The sequence below is a fragment of the Bos taurus genome, chromosome 19 (genome assembly GCF_002263795.3).
Source record: "Bos taurus isolate L1 Dominette 01449 registration number 42190680 breed Hereford chromosome 19, ARS-UCD2.0, whole genome shotgun sequence".
NCBI lineage: Eukaryota > Metazoa > Chordata > Mammalia > Artiodactyla > Bovidae > Bos > Bos taurus.
In genome coordinates, this window is record NC_037346.1 from 42,130,586 (window position 1) to 42,147,571 (window position 16,986).

General features: G+C 52.2%; 2 protein-coding genes across 7 annotated transcripts in view; one reads left to right on the forward strand and one right to left on the reverse strand.

Moving 5' to 3' along the window:
- Positions 1 to 391: 391 nt before the first annotated feature.
- CNP (2',3'-cyclic nucleotide 3' phosphodiesterase) lies at positions 392 to 7,552 on the forward strand. 4 transcript variants are annotated; one of them, XM_005220661.3, is made up of 4 exons: positions 392 to 483; positions 1,717 to 2,386; positions 4,426 to 4,565; positions 6,079 to 7,552. In XM_005220661.3, exons 1-4 carry the CDS (start codon positions 481 to 483, stop codon positions 6,526 to 6,528), a joined length of 1,263 nt encoding a protein of 420 aa, XP_005220718.1. In that variant the 5' UTR covers positions 392 to 480; the 3' UTR covers positions 6,529 to 7,552.
- A 1,226-nt stretch (positions 7,553 to 8,778) lies between these two features.
- The window catches only part of DNAJC7 (DnaJ heat shock protein family (Hsp40) member C7), a 30,230-nt gene continuing 22,022 nt past the window's right edge, over positions 8,779 to 16,986 (reverse strand). For 2 of the 3 annotated variants that reach the window (NM_001205976.1, XM_059878103.1), the window contains exons 8-14: positions 16,476 to 16,640; positions 15,541 to 15,632; positions 12,411 to 12,484; positions 11,894 to 12,040; positions 11,507 to 11,659; positions 9,564 to 9,626; positions 8,779 to 9,117 (exon numbers count right to left, since the gene is read on the reverse strand). In NM_001205976.1, the coding sequence (NP_001192905.1) occupies positions 9,080 to 9,117; positions 9,564 to 9,626; positions 11,507 to 11,659; positions 11,894 to 12,040; positions 12,411 to 12,484; positions 15,541 to 15,632; positions 16,476 to 16,640 (732 nt within the window). In that variant the 3' untranslated portion in view covers positions 8,779 to 9,079. Of the gene's footprint in view, positions 9,118 to 9,563; positions 9,627 to 11,506; positions 11,660 to 11,893; positions 12,041 to 12,410; positions 12,485 to 15,313; positions 15,415 to 15,540; positions 15,633 to 16,475; positions 16,641 to 16,986 lie in introns of those variants that run through there. The other variant, XM_059878104.1, reaches the window with a different exon arrangement.

Here is a 16,986-nt window from a genome sequence, read left to right on the forward strand (position 1 = left end):
ATGAGTAAAATATCAAAATTTTAAAGACAGGATTCGCACTCGCACAATCTTGCCTCAAATCTAATCTCTACACTGGGCCAGGGAGAGGCGGGGTGCCTGCTTGCCTCTTTACTGAGTTCATCATTACCGGGGTGCAAGAAAAAGAGGCCAAACCCCGGCTCCCCAGCTCCCATACCCGCCCCTGCACAGGCGCCTCCAAACAGGTGCTGGCCCGGGGCTGGCGCGCCAGCAGGGGGCGGGGCGCAGCGCTCCGCAGCTTCCTTCTAGGGCCAAGTGAGCGTGGAGTTTCGATTCGCAGAGCCTGCGCAGAGGGGGCCGGCCCAGCCCGCCCCCGGCCCGCCCCCGCGCTCCGCCCCGGGGTATGTAAGGGGGTTTCGGGTGGCCTCGCGCCACCGCTAGACTCCGTGTCCCTCCGCGCAGGCGGGCGGCCCCGGAGAGCTAGTGCTGCGAAGGCGGCGACGGCGGCGACCCCTCCTCATCATGGTGAGCGGGAGGGCTGGGTCGGGACCCTAATGGAAAACGAGAGTATTGGGGGACTTGGGGGCGGGGGGAGGAAGTGGCATGCAAATGAGGACTCGAGGTTCCGGAGTTGAGTCGAGGCTTTCTTGGCTGAGGTAGGGGCGATGCGGGGAGCATGGGGAGTGGGGATGGCGCTGGAGAAAGAAGGGAATTAGGGAATCGGGACTCAGAAGCAGCTCCCCCGGAGCACACCCGGGTGGCGGGTGGGCCGGGGTAGCGGGCACTGGGCCGCTGGGCGGGCATTCGGCACCCACTCCCTGCCCAGGGCCTCGTCTGAGATAATGTGCGCCTGCTGAGCAGTCTGGGTGCTGGCGGGAGGTGGGGCCTCGCGGCTTAGAGGAAAAGGCGCTTTACAGTAAAGTGTTGCCGCCTGTGGCTTTGCGCAAGCAGGAAAACAAGCGGCTTAGAGAGGTGCTGCTGACACACAGCAAGGGGTGCGAAGAGCCAGACTCCGACGCAGGTGCCCTGTACCGCCCAGTCCTGGGGCAGGCACAAAGACCACGACTTTGTGGGGGGCCCAGGGCAGAGGAGGAGGTAGCAGGCTGTGCTGAATGAAGCCCTTTGTCCAGCGCTCTCCGGCCCAGCCCCCCACCAGCCCTTCTGTGGGACCATTGTCCCCCCATCCCAGACAAGAGAGTATTATCTGTTACTGGCATTGTTGGGGGAAGGGAGGCGGTCTTTGGGTGACCCTTCTCCACCCCCACCCTCCTCGGTGCGCTTAGGGGCCAGGGCAGCTGTGGTTTTACACAGACATAGAACCCCCCACCTCCAAAGAGGTCATCCTTAATAGAGGCCAGGAATATAAAGTTAGACTTCACTTCTAGAAACGCAGGCTTCAGGCCCTCCCCTGCAGGCACTTCCCAGCAGTTTTCCTTTCAAGGTGGCGGCAGTGGGTGATCCTTGAGGCTACGGTTCTCCTTAAGAGTTTGGGACTGCCCAGACAGCCCTCTCCATACTGCACAGCCAGAAGCCCTCAGGTCCCAAGGACCTAGGAGAGACCATCTAGAACCTCATGGCTTGGGAAGGTGCCCATGGCTTGGGAAGGTGCCCACGGCCCCGGGGGTGCCTGTCAATCAAGGGCCGGGGTGCCTGGAGTGGGGGGATTCCTGAATAGGGCCAGGCCTGAGAGGAAGAGGAGAGGCTGGCGGGGTGGCCCTGCGTGACTTGGCTGACGCCTGTCTTCCCCTCCTCACACAGAGTAGAGGCTTCTCCCGAAAGAGCCAGACGTTCCTGCCCAAGGTCTTCTTCCGCAAAATGTCATCCTCAGGGGCCAAGGACAAGCCGGAGCTGCAGTTTCCCTTCCTGCAGGATGAGGAGACGGTGGCCACGCTGCAGGAGTGCAAGACGCTCTTCATCCTGCGAGGCCTGCCTGGGAGCGGCAAGTCCACGCTGGCCCGGTTCATCGTGGACAAGTACCGGGATGGCACCAAGATGGTGTCTGCCGACAGCTACAAGATCACCCCTGGTGCCCGGGGATCCTTCTCTGAGGAGTACAAGCAGCTGGACGAGGACCTGGCTGCCTGTTGCCGCCGGGATTTCCGGGTCCTGGTGCTGGATGATACCAACCATGAGCGGGAGCGGCTGGAGCAGCTCTTTGAGCTGGCCGACCAGTACCAGTACCAGGTGGTGCTGGTGGAGCCCAAGACGGCCTGGCGGCTGGACTGTGCCCAGCTCAAGGAGAAGAACCAGTGGCAGCTGTCAGCAGATGATCTGAAGAAGCTGAAGCCTGGGCTGGAGAAGGACTTCCTGCCGCTTTACTTCGGCTGGTTCCTGACCAAGAAGAGTTCCGCGGCCCTCTGGAAAACTGGCCAGACCTTCCTGGAGGAGCTGGGCAATCACAAGGCCTTCAAGAAGGAGCTGCGACACTGTAGGTCGCGGGGTGGGTGGGTGGGGCACTCAACCTTATTTGTGATCCCCCTCGCTGGCTGGGCACAGGGTGCTGCGTGCCCGGGACCATTGTTCTCCAAGCTCTTGGGGGATGCAGGGGGGCTCACCTGGCACTGGCACAGGTCTCCTGGGGCGGTGCACACTCAATGGGACATGGGAGAGGTGTTCACCAGGGACTTTCCCTCTCACCGTCTCCCCAGCTGCCCTCTCCCAGCCTGGACCTAGACCACCGACCCTGTCTTAGAGGTGGGGAGAACAAATTGCATACTGTCATAATAGGAAGTACATCAACATTTCATAGAACCCTGGAGGGAGAGTCTGGTCCAGTGTTTTCAAACTCATTTTTAGCTGCAGAACCGTTTTCTAAAATACAATATGCCGTGGAGTCCTAAGCTGCAGAAAACTTACTATTAGAACTATTGTAAACGCCAGCGGGGACGGTTCCCAGGCCCTGAGCTTGCCAGCGCACCTCCTGTGGTATTGCACAGCTCCAGAGAACAACCTAGAGTCCAATCTCGTTTTTGCAGATGGGAAATGCACAGAACGGATGTGGGGTTTGCCCAAAGCTGTTGTGAGAGCCCTAGACTCTATCGCCTCTAGAGGAGCCTTCCCTTATTGGGTCAGACCAGAGTGCCCTCCTGCTGTTTGCTCCACGGAGAGGAGAGATTTGGGATAGGGAAAGCCCCCCCTAGTGGCTCTTCTCCTCCAGTGATCTGGAGGACATGTCACCCACCTACTAATCATCTCTTCTTCCTTTAATTCATTCCTAGTTCCCCCCCACCCCTCAATTTTAGACTTGAAATATCCCCACCTGGGTTTCTTTGGGTTGTCAGAGGTGAGTTGTGCCTGTATACATTCTCCAAGGACTTTTCTCAGCTCCTAAGATTCGAATGCTGGGAAAGCAGGAAACCAGGATGCTTACACCACCTGGTGTGAGCAGTGCCTGTGAGTAGCGTGACAGAGACGTGCCCGAGGCAGGGCTCCTGGTTAGCACTGGTTCTGCCTTGTAGAGTGATTGCCTCTTGAAGCTGCATTTATCATTAAAAATTGGGATCCTCAATTAACTAGAGATCGATCCAGTGGTTAAGATCCTGCATTTCCAATGCAGGGGGCATGGGTTCAGTCCCTGGTCTCAGCACTAAGATCCCACATGCCCCACGGCATGGCCAAAAAACCAAAACCCCCTGGTGTCCTTCTGCGTAGGACAGCGCAGGAGAAATGTGGTGGGCCACGCACAAGGCCTGCCCTCCGAGTGGGGGTCTCCCTCCCGTGTGGAGGGTGAGCTGCATCCTCAGAGGGACTCAACCCTGGGAGCTAACAGGAAAAGCCTAGTGATGGAGAAGCTAGCCTTAAGGTTATCCCATTATCTCCTAAGACCCTTCCTGTACCCATTACTTTCTAAGACCCATGGTAGCCTCTCATCCACCCAAGGAGGCTGCAGGCTACCTATTGTTCCAGTGACCAGCTGTTTCTTGTTCCAGGGGCCCCGAGTGAAATGGGTCATGACTGATAGTTATCTGGGTGGTCACCTCCTATTGTATCTGATTGACAGATGAGAGTCACTCACTTGCCCCAGGTCCAACAGCTTGGAAGTGGGCTGGATGTTATGCTCTTTCTGGCTCCTTCCATTATACCATACAGTTCCCCTCCTCTTTTTTCTTTCTAGCTCCTTTTTCATGACCTCGTTCCCTGTTTTTTCAGATATGTAGCTCTGTTGAAGCTCAGATTCCCTTGGCTTATGCTGCCTTCCCCTGGGTTACAAGTGCCTTAGTTTTCAAGTCTGGGTAAGAGATGAAAAAATTTGAGGAACAAAAAGCAGGGAACTTAAAGCACCTTTTCATAGCACTAGAGTTGCTATTAATTTGACCAACAAATGAATGGCAGATTGCTCAATTACAGTGGATTGCAAATTTAAGCTCCACATTGGATGTTTTTCCTCTGGCTCTCCCAAGCTCTTGGTGATAGCTGCTGCAATGCCCCTACTCTCCCGCCCTGACCACCCTCCCTCTCCCCCCGCAGTTGTCTCTGGGGATGAGCCCAGGGAGAAGATTGAACTGGTCACCTACTTCGGGAAGAGACCGCCGGGCGTGCTGCATTGCACAACCAAGTTCTGTGACTACGGGAAGGCCGCTGGGGCAGAGGAGTATGCCCAGCAAGATGTGAGTGCTCCCCAGGAACCTGGCGGAAGCAGGGAGAGGGCAGGGCGGGGAGGGAAGCAGGGAGAGGGCGGAGGCAGGGAAGCAGGGAGAGGGCGGAAGCAGGGAGAGGGCACCAGACAGCCTCTCAGGAAAAGTGGAGTCTGTCCCAGCTTGTGCTTCTGCAGCTTTAGTGGTACTGAGCTCAGTCGTCCCGCTAGGCAGTGCCACCAGCTTGTGCTGTGACCCTGGGGCCTGCCCCTTCTGCAGATGCTCAGGGAATGCTGGCTTCTAAGCCTGTGTTCATTTCCAAAGGCTAGAAGTCCCTTACCCCCAGGAGGCTGGTGCTCTGAAGTCCCTGTCCCGAGTCTGAGGCCTGGTCATGCCCTGGAATGGGGAGTGTCGAGGGATAGAAAGGCTCATTGGCTTAGGGGTATCAGCCCCTTCCCTGCCTGCAGGCTACCCCATCTCCTACCCACAGCCTCTCGTATTGGGTCCTTAACCACCTGGCGTGGCACCCTGGTGTGCCTGGCTGACCCCAGCCTCCTTCAGGTTGCCTCTGCAGGAAGGCTGTCCCTGACCCTCTGCCAGCTCCCTCACTTCTCTGCCTAGTGTAACAGCCATTATACTTACTTGTTCAGTGGTTTCCTCCCACACGAATGGAAACTTCGTGTGGGTCAGAGGGCAGCAGTGTGGTTCACCTTGTATCCCTAGCGCCTCCCAGTTGCATGAATGAACACGCAGCACACACTTTCACTCCCACCTCTAACTGTACATTCATTTAGCAAGATTTACTAAGCACCTGTTAACTGCCAGACAGGGCTTCCCAGCTGGCTCAGTGGTAAAGAATCTGCCTGCAGTGCAGAAGACTCAGGTTCAATCCCTGGGTCGGGAAGATCCCCTGGAGAAGGGAATGGCAACCCACTCCAGTATTCTTGCCTGGAGAATCCCATGGACAGAGGAGCCTGGCGGGCTAGAGTCCATGGGGTCGCATAAAATAGGGCATGACTGAGCACACGTGCACGCACACAGTAGACACTGTTGGGGTGAGGGGTCATGAGCAAAAGAGGGAAGTTTTTTATGGTCAAAATGGGAGAGATGGGCTTTCTGAGAATCAGGTATACCGTAAGCCACAGTGTATGGAGTAGAGTTTGATCAAAGGCCTTTATTTCTGCCCTCGCCCCGCCCTCCAGGATATTGTCTGGATACCAGCGTGCTTTTAAGGGGTGAGTAGTAATGACAGCAGCCCTTGCTAGGTCCTCAGTCCTCACCCTGAGGAAGCTTCAGCATCAGCCCTCTCTTACAGGTGAATGAGCCTTGCAGCTTGTGGGTGGGGAGCCCAGGCCTGAGCCCAGGAGGCCTGGCGTCGCTCACCCCTGCTCTCTCCTTCTCTCTGGCACCTCTGGCTCTTTCAAGCAGCCTGGCCAGTGTCAGTGGAAGGACGTCCACCCGGCACCAGGCTGCTTGTGGCGCTCACTGTCCCTCTGTCACTGCCCACCACCTCTAGCTCGGTCCTCTGCCCTTTCTCCCTCTGTAGGTAGTGAAGAAATCCTACTGCAAGGCCTTCACGCTGACCATCTCGGCCCTCTTCGTGACACCCAAGACGACGGGAGCCAGAGTAGAGCTGAGCGAGCAGCAGCTGGCCTTATGGCCAAACGACGTGGACAAGCTGTCTCCCTCTGACAACCTGCCACGGGGCAGCCGCGCACACATCACCTTGGGCTGCGCGGGTGACGTAGAGGCCGTGCAGACAGGCATCGACCTGCTAGAGATTGTGCGGCAGGAGAAGGGGGGCAGCCGCGGCGAGGAGGTGGGTGAGCTCAGCCGGGGCAAGCTCTACTCCCTGGGCAGCGGGCGCTGGATGCTGAGCCTGGCCAAGAAGATGGAGGTCAGGGCTATCTTTACAGGATACTACGGGAAGGGCAAGGCCGTGCCCATACGCAGCGGCCGCAAGGGTGGCTCCTTTCAGTCCTGTACCATCATCTGAGCGTCCTGGGCCACCTGCCCCTTCTTTACAAGGGAAGGAGGAGGGGAGGGGAGCATCCCTCTGCTTGATCTTTGATTCTTTTTTATTTTTTACTCAAAGTTAACTTTCCTGTAATTTTTAAAAACTTGTAAAATAACCTCTTTTCCTGCCCACCCCCTTCCCCTCTAACGCTCAAGCTTTCAACACAAGGGGGTGGGTAGGCGTCATTTAGGAACCTGGACCACAGTTGACCAGGCTGGGCCAAGTTTGGCCTGGACTGGAGCCACGACCCTAAGCCCTGCTTCCAGTTACCGGGCCCCCAGGCCCACTGCCCCGCACAAGGCTGGCTAGTGGGGAGGGGACACCCCAGCACTGCAAGTACTCATGGAGTGGTCACCAGCCACAAAAAACTGTGGTAGATTTGAGACGGGAGGACCCCTGGGTTTTGAGCCCGTTTCCTAATCAGAATGTACTGTTTTCCAGGGCAGAGAAAGGGTTTCCCTTACACCTTTGGTCCTAAGTGCCTGTCCCCTCCTCACACTATAACTAGGTACAGTTTGACAACTAGGGGACAAAACAGAATAGGCAGCAGCCACACCCTAGGCTGGCTGCAGGTCTCACCCCGGGAAAGGGATGGGCTGCCGTCCTTCCAGCTGTGTGGCCCTGCTGTGTCGGTGGGGAGATCGAGGCCAGAGACAGAGCCTCGGTGAGAAAGTACCAGTCTTTCCACCTGCCCAGCCCATCCTGCCTCCTTGGTGCCTCTGGAGGCCTTTGTGTCTCTGCTGAAAGGGGTCAGTGGGCACCAAAAGCCAGTGGAGTGGCCCCTGGCTGTCACGGGCCACGCCCTATCCAGTGCCTCTGAAGGAGGGGTTTTAACACTGCTGTAGGAGCTGGGGTTCCTGGGGTGCCCTCCACTGCCCTCCGCTCAGTAACGGCCCTGCTAATCAGGCTGTCACTTGATAGAAACGCCTGAAGTTACTCTCCTGGCTTTGCCCAACCTCAGCAACTTGTAAGACTGATAATGAAATAAATCATGTTAATCCTAGCTGCGTGCATCTCTCTCCCGCTGTGGCCCGCTCAGTCTTCCCGGGGGCAAGGGCAGGGTGCGTTAGGACTGCCTTTGTCCCCCAGCTTGGGGCCATCGGTCCTGTCTCCCTTCTGCGGGCTGGGCACAGCTGTGGCGAGGCTGGGCAGCTGAACAGTGTCGGCTTTCATGAGGAGGCAGAAGGGAGAGAGGCTGGCCTTGGAGGCGCACAGACAGCAGGGGTTGGCTGAATATGAGGGACACGTAGCACAAAGCAGCCCCCCGCCCCCAGTCACTTGGCACAGGCCCCCAGGTGTGCCCAGCCAATCCAGTTGGAAGGACCTCAGCAAGACCCGGAGTTCTTCAGGGAGGGCCACCTTCGGGTCAGTGCCACTTCAAACACAAGGGAAGAGCTGACATTCAAGAATCTCTTCCAGGCTAACAGAGGCCTGGGTGGCTACATGGGAACTTCCCAGGCCTTATGCAGTCAGCACTTCACCAGGGTCTTCACACTGAAGGGAGAAGACTGAAAAGAAAGGGGCCGAGGCTCATAAGGAAGATAAATAGTTAGCTATCTGGGCCAAGGTCTTTACCCAGCCATCTCTACTTACCAGAGCACCAAAAATCATAGCTTCAGCCAAAGCCTCAAGTGTCTGCCTGGATGTCCTGAGATGATTCACCACAAACACGAAGCTTGACCTGAACAGCGTGACAAATGCCACTGCTTCCTGCCCCCGCTTGCCTTCCATGCAGGAAGGGGCACGTGGAGAAGGGCAGGGCTGTTTGCTAAGAATCCCAGCTAATGAGCCGATGTCAGCACCCACACCCCTTGGCCCAGGAGCTGCCTGGCCCACTTGGAAAGGGTCTGAGGGTGAGGGAGGCGGCATTTTGTCTTTGTTGCCATCTCCCTCAAGCAGTGGGAACTGTGAACGCCTGTATAAATCTGAGTTAGCCCAGCCAGGCACCTGGCACCCACTTTGGACACATGCAGCTTCTAGTGATTTCTATGGCCCCTACCATAAGATGTGTTCTGAACTCACTGCCCCATGACTGGCATCAGGCTGGGCCCAACAGCATCTCCAGGGCCTGCTTAGCATGCACGTGCTAAACAGATTTTTGAGGGGGCACCCGCACCCCTCGTGGGACGGCTGACTGAGCCTGAGGTCCACCTGGGCATCCACTCCGTGCTGGGGGCCCAGGTCTGGCCCCGCTGGCTGGAGTGACAAAAAGCAGCTGCCAGAGCAAAGTGCCAGAAAGGGTCAAAACATTTTATTCTCTTAATTTTTTTTCTTTTTTAATAAAGTTAAACAGTAAAACAAAAATTCACAAGCTGCCCTGTCCGCCCCCCGCCTCCCTCCCCTCCCCGCAGTCTTCGGCGCTGGCTCCCTTTCCTTCACCCCACTCACACAGACACAGGGTATCCAACTGAGAAAACGAAACTGCTCTAAGGACGTGGAGACATGATGAAGGGAGGAGGTGAATTGTGTCCACATTCGAGGTTAAACTGAGCAAGTCTGCATTTTCTGGATTCTGGGTGGTGTCCTTTCATTAGCCAAACTGAAAAAAGAAATTCCCTGGACCAGACGCTGCAGGGAAAAGAAGAGTTCGTCAGTTGGCTCTGAGTTTCCGAGGGAAGACCACTCTGCCCTGGTTACGAAGGGCTGCTTCAACCGCAAATGGAAAGCCGTCTGAAGGTGTCCAAACAGGCTGGGCCCCGGGATGCAGGAGGAGGCCCACAAGCTGGTGGTGTGTGTGTTGCTCTAACACCGTCACCCTCACGGGGAGGCTCTGCTTAGACACCTCCCTGACCCCAAGCAGCTGTGGCTTTCGTGCTCCCTAGGCTGGGTGAGCGCAGAAACGTCCCCCCACAACCCTCCCGCCCCGCCCAGCCTCAGCGGCACCCGAGGGGGCAGACGTCCTGCTAGAAGAGAACTCTGCTGCCTCCACTGATGGGCCTCTCTGACTCCCAGAGCGCTGCCTAACTGGGGAGCCCCTGTGTCGGCTTGTGGCCTGGGAACTCAGGCACACCCACCTTCAAAGCTGAAGCCCCCAGGACCGCCAAAGAATGCCTTGAAGATATTGTTTGCATCAAAATCTGCAGAGTAAAATAAGAAGCAGAGAAAGCACAAAAAGGTGAAAAAATCAGAAGTGTCTGAAGAACTTAACAGAGAATGGGTCTCCAAAGCTCTCCCAGATAACAATCACTTCCATCCTTTGCCCAAAGTCATGGTCGAGAGGCAAGCCCACTACTTGGTCCCGCTTTGTTCTGTTCTACTTCCAAGTGTGTCCCAAAGGAAAGCTTTCCTTGCCTCAACGCACTTTGCTCTACCTTCTCCACAATGGGAAATGCCACTAGCACCTGTACACTGTCTCCCTATATTGCTGGGGCTGCCCCTGAAAGGACCGGACTCCATCCCTTAGGTGCCACCAAGGCTCATCTAAGAATGAGACACGACTGAATGTGTGCGTGTGATGCCATATTCTGTCTACATCATATGCCAGAAAAAAAGCTACCCAGTGGCAATCGTGGTATTGGGACTGGCATACATTAGATCATTCCCAATTAATACTCAACAAAACCTACGGGGGAAGCTCAAGTAACCAGCCCAAACCACCTGGTCAGTGACAGCAGCAACACTGAACACTGCTGCGTCGAGCCTCCCGCGCGCGGCGCTCTTCTCATCAGGCCACAGTGGGCCTCACGTAGCCAGTCTGCCTAAGCTGTACAGATTTATCTCCAGCGGCCAATCCCACAGGCACATGGTATTTAAAAGTGAATTCTTTGCCTGTGTATCTGCTCATCTTCCTGGCTCCCCCAGCTCAGTGAACGGCCCCACAGAGTCAGCTGTGCCCAAGCCACTCTTGACTTCGTCTTCTGCCTCTCCTGACATGCTCAGCAGCCAACTCCTGCTGATGCAGTCTCCCAACCGTGCCCTCGATCCTCTCCTAGTGATCTTGTTTTCCCTCCTCTTCACCTTTTCTAAACCAGCTCTCCTCACAGCCATCGCAAATATAACTCCAGAGCTAAAATCAGGTCCACGGGTCCCTTTCTTAAACCCTTCAACAGCTTTTGACTGCTTACAGCTCTTCTCAACTGCTGGGCAGAGCAATGTTTATTATTGTTAAAATTAGGTTTGTAAAACACACCCACCCACCCTGAACTGGCGAGGTCAGGGTTATCTATGTAGCATCATCAACCTTATTTTAAGTTCCAAAAGATTTTCTCAGTGGAAGAAAAAGGGCTGGCATTAGAGGCAGTGGTCTGAGAACTGTGCACAACTCAGGGCTTCTTTTATCCCCAACTGAGCTCACAGTGAGCAATGATGCTCTCAGCTACACTTCACTTTCATTCTAAGTCTTCTGGGGAAACCGAAGTCTGTGAGGGCTTATGGAAATGTGCCAGACACATAAGTATCAGTCATCAGACACTTTGCAATGGGAGAAAAAAAAAAAACTTCCAGCCAAAAGGAAAAACCCAATGTTTCCTGTAGCCTCCAAGGCCTGCTGAGGTCTGACCCAGCTACTGTGTTGCTATGCCCCAAGCACTCTCTATCCTCCTAGCCAAGCCCTGGTCACTCCCTACAGTGCTGTGCTTTTCTGCATATCCAAGCTGTCCCTTGCTGGTGCTGACCTTGGCACTCACTCTGTACCCCTGGCACCTGCTACACCTGACTGCCCTCATTGGGCTCCATGTCTATCAGACCAGGGGGTCAGACTTGGCCCGTGGACCAGGGTTTGCAAACCCTTGGACTATGGGTTTCAGCTTTGTTATTTTCCATACCCATCACAGTACCTCACACATTACAGCTACTCATCAGAGTGCACTTAACAAACTGTTGGGCATCACTGGCTGATGACATAAGACACCCCTACCCCTACCCTACTCCTCCACCCACAGAATGTCTTCAGGAAAAATGCTAACATTTCACAGGTGTCAGGTGCAACCCAGGCCGCCCCAACCAACTCCCAACTTACCACCCATATTCATGCCCTCTTCATCAAGGTCTTGTCCACTATCATAGCGAGTCTTTTTCTTGGGATCAGAGAGAATGGTAAAAGCTTCTCCGACTTCCTTGAACTTTTTTTCCTCCTCTTTCTGAACTTCAGCACTGGCTCCACTGTGTCGATCTAAAGGGAGGAATACAGCAAGAACTCAAGAGTCTCAAGAAAACAGAGTTCAAGGGAAACACTACATTATGTCTCATTTTACAATCCAGTACTTCCCACATTTGGTGTATACAGAACCGAGCACCACCTAATTCCAGCTGAGGAGCCTCTCTCAGGCTTTGGTGCTGGACTGACCATGGCAGCAGCCAGCCCGACCTGCTCCTGCCACTGAGCCCCGCTCCCCACCCGCTCTACCTGGATGGTGCATCAAGGCCCGCTTCCGGTAGGCTTTCTTGATCTCGTCCTCAGAGGCATTCTTGTCTACACCAAGAATCTTGTAGTAATCTTTCCTCTTACTCTTCTTCAGTTCTAACTGTGCATTTTTAAGGAGCTGTTTGTGTTCTGGAGGAAGACATTTAGCGTCAACGGATAAATCTGTTTTTGGCTTCCTTTACCAAGTCCCAGCCCAGATGCCCTGGAGTCAGAAGCCCTGTTAACCATACAAGGGGCTTTTATGATGTTTTCTTGTGGAGATTAAAAAATCTATTTACACTTAGGTTCTTCCCATGGGCCTCATCACACAGAAAAGGAAAGTGGCAGGGAGAACTGGGGACCAGAAAACAGGTGCCTTGTCCCACATTTGGGATCTCTGCTCACTTTTTCCAATGAGCTCCAGGTTCACCCTTGAATCAAACTACTCCCGTGTCCAGTTTTAGGACCTACAAGTCAGACCACACAGTTCCCTGAGGAACATGTGCTCAAAATTCTTTACCTTTTGTTTTCTCTGTCTGATACACTTTCTCATAGTCCCGTACTGCTTCTTCATATTGTTCTGTGTCCAAGTAACTGAAAAGGGAATACAGGGCAGTACAGCGACATAAATAGCAATGGCCTTTGGTATCACTCTAGGTAAAGAGGCATGGCTCAAGCAGGAGACACAAACTTTTGGCTGAGATGCTTCATGACACAGGAGTCTTAAGCTAGCCACAAGAAAAATTCGCTACCAATCCCTCAAGAAAAAGAGAGGTCTCATGCCACTTGCACCCACCAGCAAAGTGATACACTGCTCTGAGGAGAAAGCAACCAAGGGAGAACGTTCCTTCTGATTTCACTCAGAGCCACCGAGAGCCATCTGGATCACCTTAGGAGAGACAACGTGAAGGTACCTACTTGACACTTGGGACTGAAACAAGGGAGAAAAATTATCAAGTGAGACCAACGGATATGGAAGAGTTTTGAAACCGAAAGTGCCATAAACATGCGGGGCCAGCTCCAATCCAGAGGAGATGTGGGATTAGTCAGCCACAAGAAGGATCAAGTTCAAGGTGGTGGCTGCCGGCAAATGCTTCCATTAAGACTAGTCAGTCTGAGAGATACAGGTTAGTGAGACAGAAAAGGAGACTGTGAACACAGGCTTGATTCTCTTTCAGTGGCACAGAGGAAGGAAGGACCCTGACCCAAGATGGGAGGAAACCAGCTTGACAGGCTGATCGCCAATCTTATAAATGTCTCTTCCACAAAAATAAAGTAGCATTTTCCTGATGATATCACTTGCTCTGAGACTGGCCTACTGATTAAACAGACTCTTGTAGGAATTCCAGAAACAGTCACCATCAGCTGGGGAATGGAGAGTGACCATGCAGTGCAGCCTGCCACTGCACAGAGAGGTTCAATTTCTTAGACCACTGCTACACAAGCTCATCTTTGCAAACATCACACAGCACCCCCAGGCCCAGAGGCCAGGGCAGAGGGAGCATTACTGATGGGGCTGGCAAGAGACAAGCCCAACATTCTTAGGCATCTCCAATTTTCTGGCCACATCTTGATTTATGACTTTTAAAAAACGGTGCAAAACCAATGCCCCACAGATGCAGGGCACAAATGCTATTAAGAATGTAGAGAATCCATTTTCAGGATTAAGTGTAATAATATAAACTGAAATAACACAAAATTAGTAACAACTCTGGGTAAAGACTGATTTGACAAGAAGGCTAACCTGATGGACTTTCCAGACCCTTACATAATGTACTAAATAATCTTACATTACAGTTTTACTTCACACTTTTTTTAAAATCCAAGGACATCCTAACATCAAAGAAAACAATTTTAAAAAGAAAAGTAGAGCTTTAGGGAAAACGGAACGCTCTGTTCAGCCCATGACAGGAGCTGCAGCAAAGGTCCGGCCTCTCCCCACCAGTGGGGTGAGCTGACGCAGACCCAGGCAGCACTCAGGCTTCTGGGAAGGCTTCAGCCTGAGCTAATCTCCACTACTTCTCATCAGTCCCAGCTGCTCCAGAGAGCTGTTGCCAAGTTCTCAGCCAACTGTGCCCGAAAGTGCAAGCTGTGCCTAGTGGCAGGATCTCACAGCAGACCCACGCAGAGGACAGTTCTGTTTCTACCACAAAGATAAGGGGCTATCTGACCAAAGCGATTTCTGTTTATTGCATACACATGAATAAACCATAATCTTTCCTCCCGCTACCCTAACAAATCCAGAATTTTCTGTTCTCTTCCCATTCCCTGTTCAAACACTTCAGAGTGTTCCACTGAGTTGATACAGTCCTATGTTTCCAGTCACCCCCTCCCTACTAGACAGCTAGGTGAGAGTCTGCTTTTTTTCTTTAGCAGTAACTGCCGTAAACATGGATATAGCACTTTTTATCTGTTAAAATAAGTCTTTAGCTGGTCAAAGGGTACACTACACTTCTGTATTCCAAAGCTTCCATGTGTGTCTGCAAGTGGTATGAAAAGATGAGATGACTGATAGTCTCATAGAATCTGTAATATAATTCTGTGTATGTTTGACAGATTTAGTCATCTACTTTAGAAATTCACTTAAAAAAAAAAAAGCACTACACAGGAGAGCAGTTTTCCTATTTTTCACAAATGTGGATAATTTGGGGCACACTAAAGGGGAAGCAGCCCATGCTCTCACCACTGGTGAGACTGGGGAGCCTGAGACTATTAGCTTGCTCACCAGGCAGCAGCAGTAGCACCTGTCCTCTGGCCAGGACACCCCACGAGGAGCACGACGGCTGGGGAGGACCTTTGGCCAGGACACTCCACGAGGAGCACGACGGCTGGGGAGGACTGGGACATAACAAATGGGTCTTCCTCTAGGACCTTTAAAAGACAGAACATTCTTCTCTGTCTGGGAAATAATCTGAAGTAAAATGGATTTGGGGGAGTGGTCTCTCTCAGCCCTTGTTCATGTTCCTGTCTGGAGAAAAGAGTCTAGTGGCTTCAAAAATAAGATGAACAAGTATGCTGCAGAGCAACCTGAATCTGAAGGCAAATCTGAGTGCTGGACCTAGGCAGGCACATCCTGGCTCATAAATAACCTAGTCAAACAAAGATATTTCAAAGGGGACTTCCCTATACTGCAGGGATGCGGAGCCAGATTAAATCCCTTCCTATGCAAGCACTGTCTTCCCTAACCCAGAACATACAGGATCGGCACAACTCTCAACTATCACAAGAGACACCTTATTCTTCCTCTTCCAAGCACCATACATTCATTCAACAAAGCATTAACTGAGTGAGCACCTACTGTGTGCTAAGCACTGTGTCAAGTTAGAGCAAAAGTGTACAACACAAAATAAAATCTCCAAAGGAAATGGATTTTAAACTTTAACAAAAGGAATTTGGGTCAGGCATCAGAGGAAACTTACTGACCGTGAGGGGCGTAAGACACAGGCATGGGAGACTGAGGGAGCTTGTGCAATCTCCTCCGCTGGAGGTCTATAAAGATAGCTCTAGGGCTGGAACAATCCCACCTAGAGGCAGGGGGAAGGACCAAATGACCTCACAACATCCCCGGGTCTGCTTCATCATCCACAATGCAATTCCCCTGGCAGGCCAGTAGCAATGCCCTCTTCCCCCCACCCACCAGAGGCACTTACCACTGAGCTCTTCTCAAGTAGGCTTTTATATAAGTGTCATCGAGCTTCACTGCATTTGTGCAGTCTTCTATTGCATCATCTAGTTTCCTAAGCTTCAGGAGAGAGAGAGCAGTCATACTTCACATCTTCGGTGACTGAGGGAGCCCAGAAGCTGTGGCCATGGCTTCAAAATTCTAAGAGGATCAACTGGTCATGCGGGCCCACTGTCACATTCATTCTTAGAGAGCTAGTCCCTCAGAGAGCTAGTTTTTGCTAAGGACACCAAATTCAAAACTGGGTTCTTTCCTAAGTGATGGAAGCCAGGCACACTTATCTGCAAGCAAAAACCACATCTACTGCTTCAGGTTAGTGCCCAACCAGACATGGCGAGAGGAAGGGTGGTTCTTGCCTCCTGTTCTTCCAGAGGCCAACTGGAAGAATAAGAATTACTGTAAATTTTTAAACCACTAGGACTCTGCAAGAGTAAGGAGCCTATTCTTGTTTCCTGATGGTTGTGTGGGACAGCACTTAGGGTATTTTCCAATGAGCAGGGTGACCATCAGTTATACTGGAGAAAAAACTAAGCCTGCCTCATATTCTCATGTCCTCAGAATCCCTCCTAAAAAAGAGTCACTTGGTTAGGCAAAAAGAAGCAACACTTGCTTTAAAAATTATCTCAACGCCTTTAGCCATTCTCTTTTTTTTTCCCTAGCCATTTTTTTACTGGAAGAGAGAATCTTGAAGAACAGGTGGGAATATCCTTCCAAACTGTCCCTCAAGTGTCCCTAAATTCCACAGAAAAAAAAGCTTGCCTCTCCGAAGTTCGTTCCTCACAAGCTGAAATATTAACCTTTTCTCTTCTCATCTGGTTTACCCTTACTGGGCAAAGTTCCCAAGACCTTTTTGTTGGCCCTTAAAAATATAGGCCCCAAGTCGCAGATCAAGTGCTTGCTTACCTTGGAATTAACCGTACCCCGATTACAGTAGAGTTTAGCATTTGTTTTTATATTGTTGGGGTCTATCCCCAGGGCTTCTGTGTACAGTTCATATGCTAACTTGTAATTTCCTTCTTTAAATGCTTTATTCCCATCTTCTTTCTTTGCTTTAAGTGCTTTGGCATTCTACAAAGAAAAGCAAGGGGAGTTTCAGTTCACATCCAGAAACCCTCAAACCACTGCAGAGAGAGTCCAGAGTCTATTTTCTGTTTCTTAGATCCAAGGATGGCCCCCTACCCTGCCCAACCCCACCACTTGGGCTATTTGTTGCTCATTGGTGCTTGCTACAGAGTGGACGGGAGAAACCGAGATTTACAAAACAATACCAATGAGACCTGTGTTACCCAGAGTTTACCTCTCTCTACTCCCCAGAATAAGCATTACTATCTTTTCTTCACTGAAGGAAGAAAAAAAGAAAAAACACTGAGATATTAAAAGGATCTGACTCTAAATTATCATATTTACCTTCAGG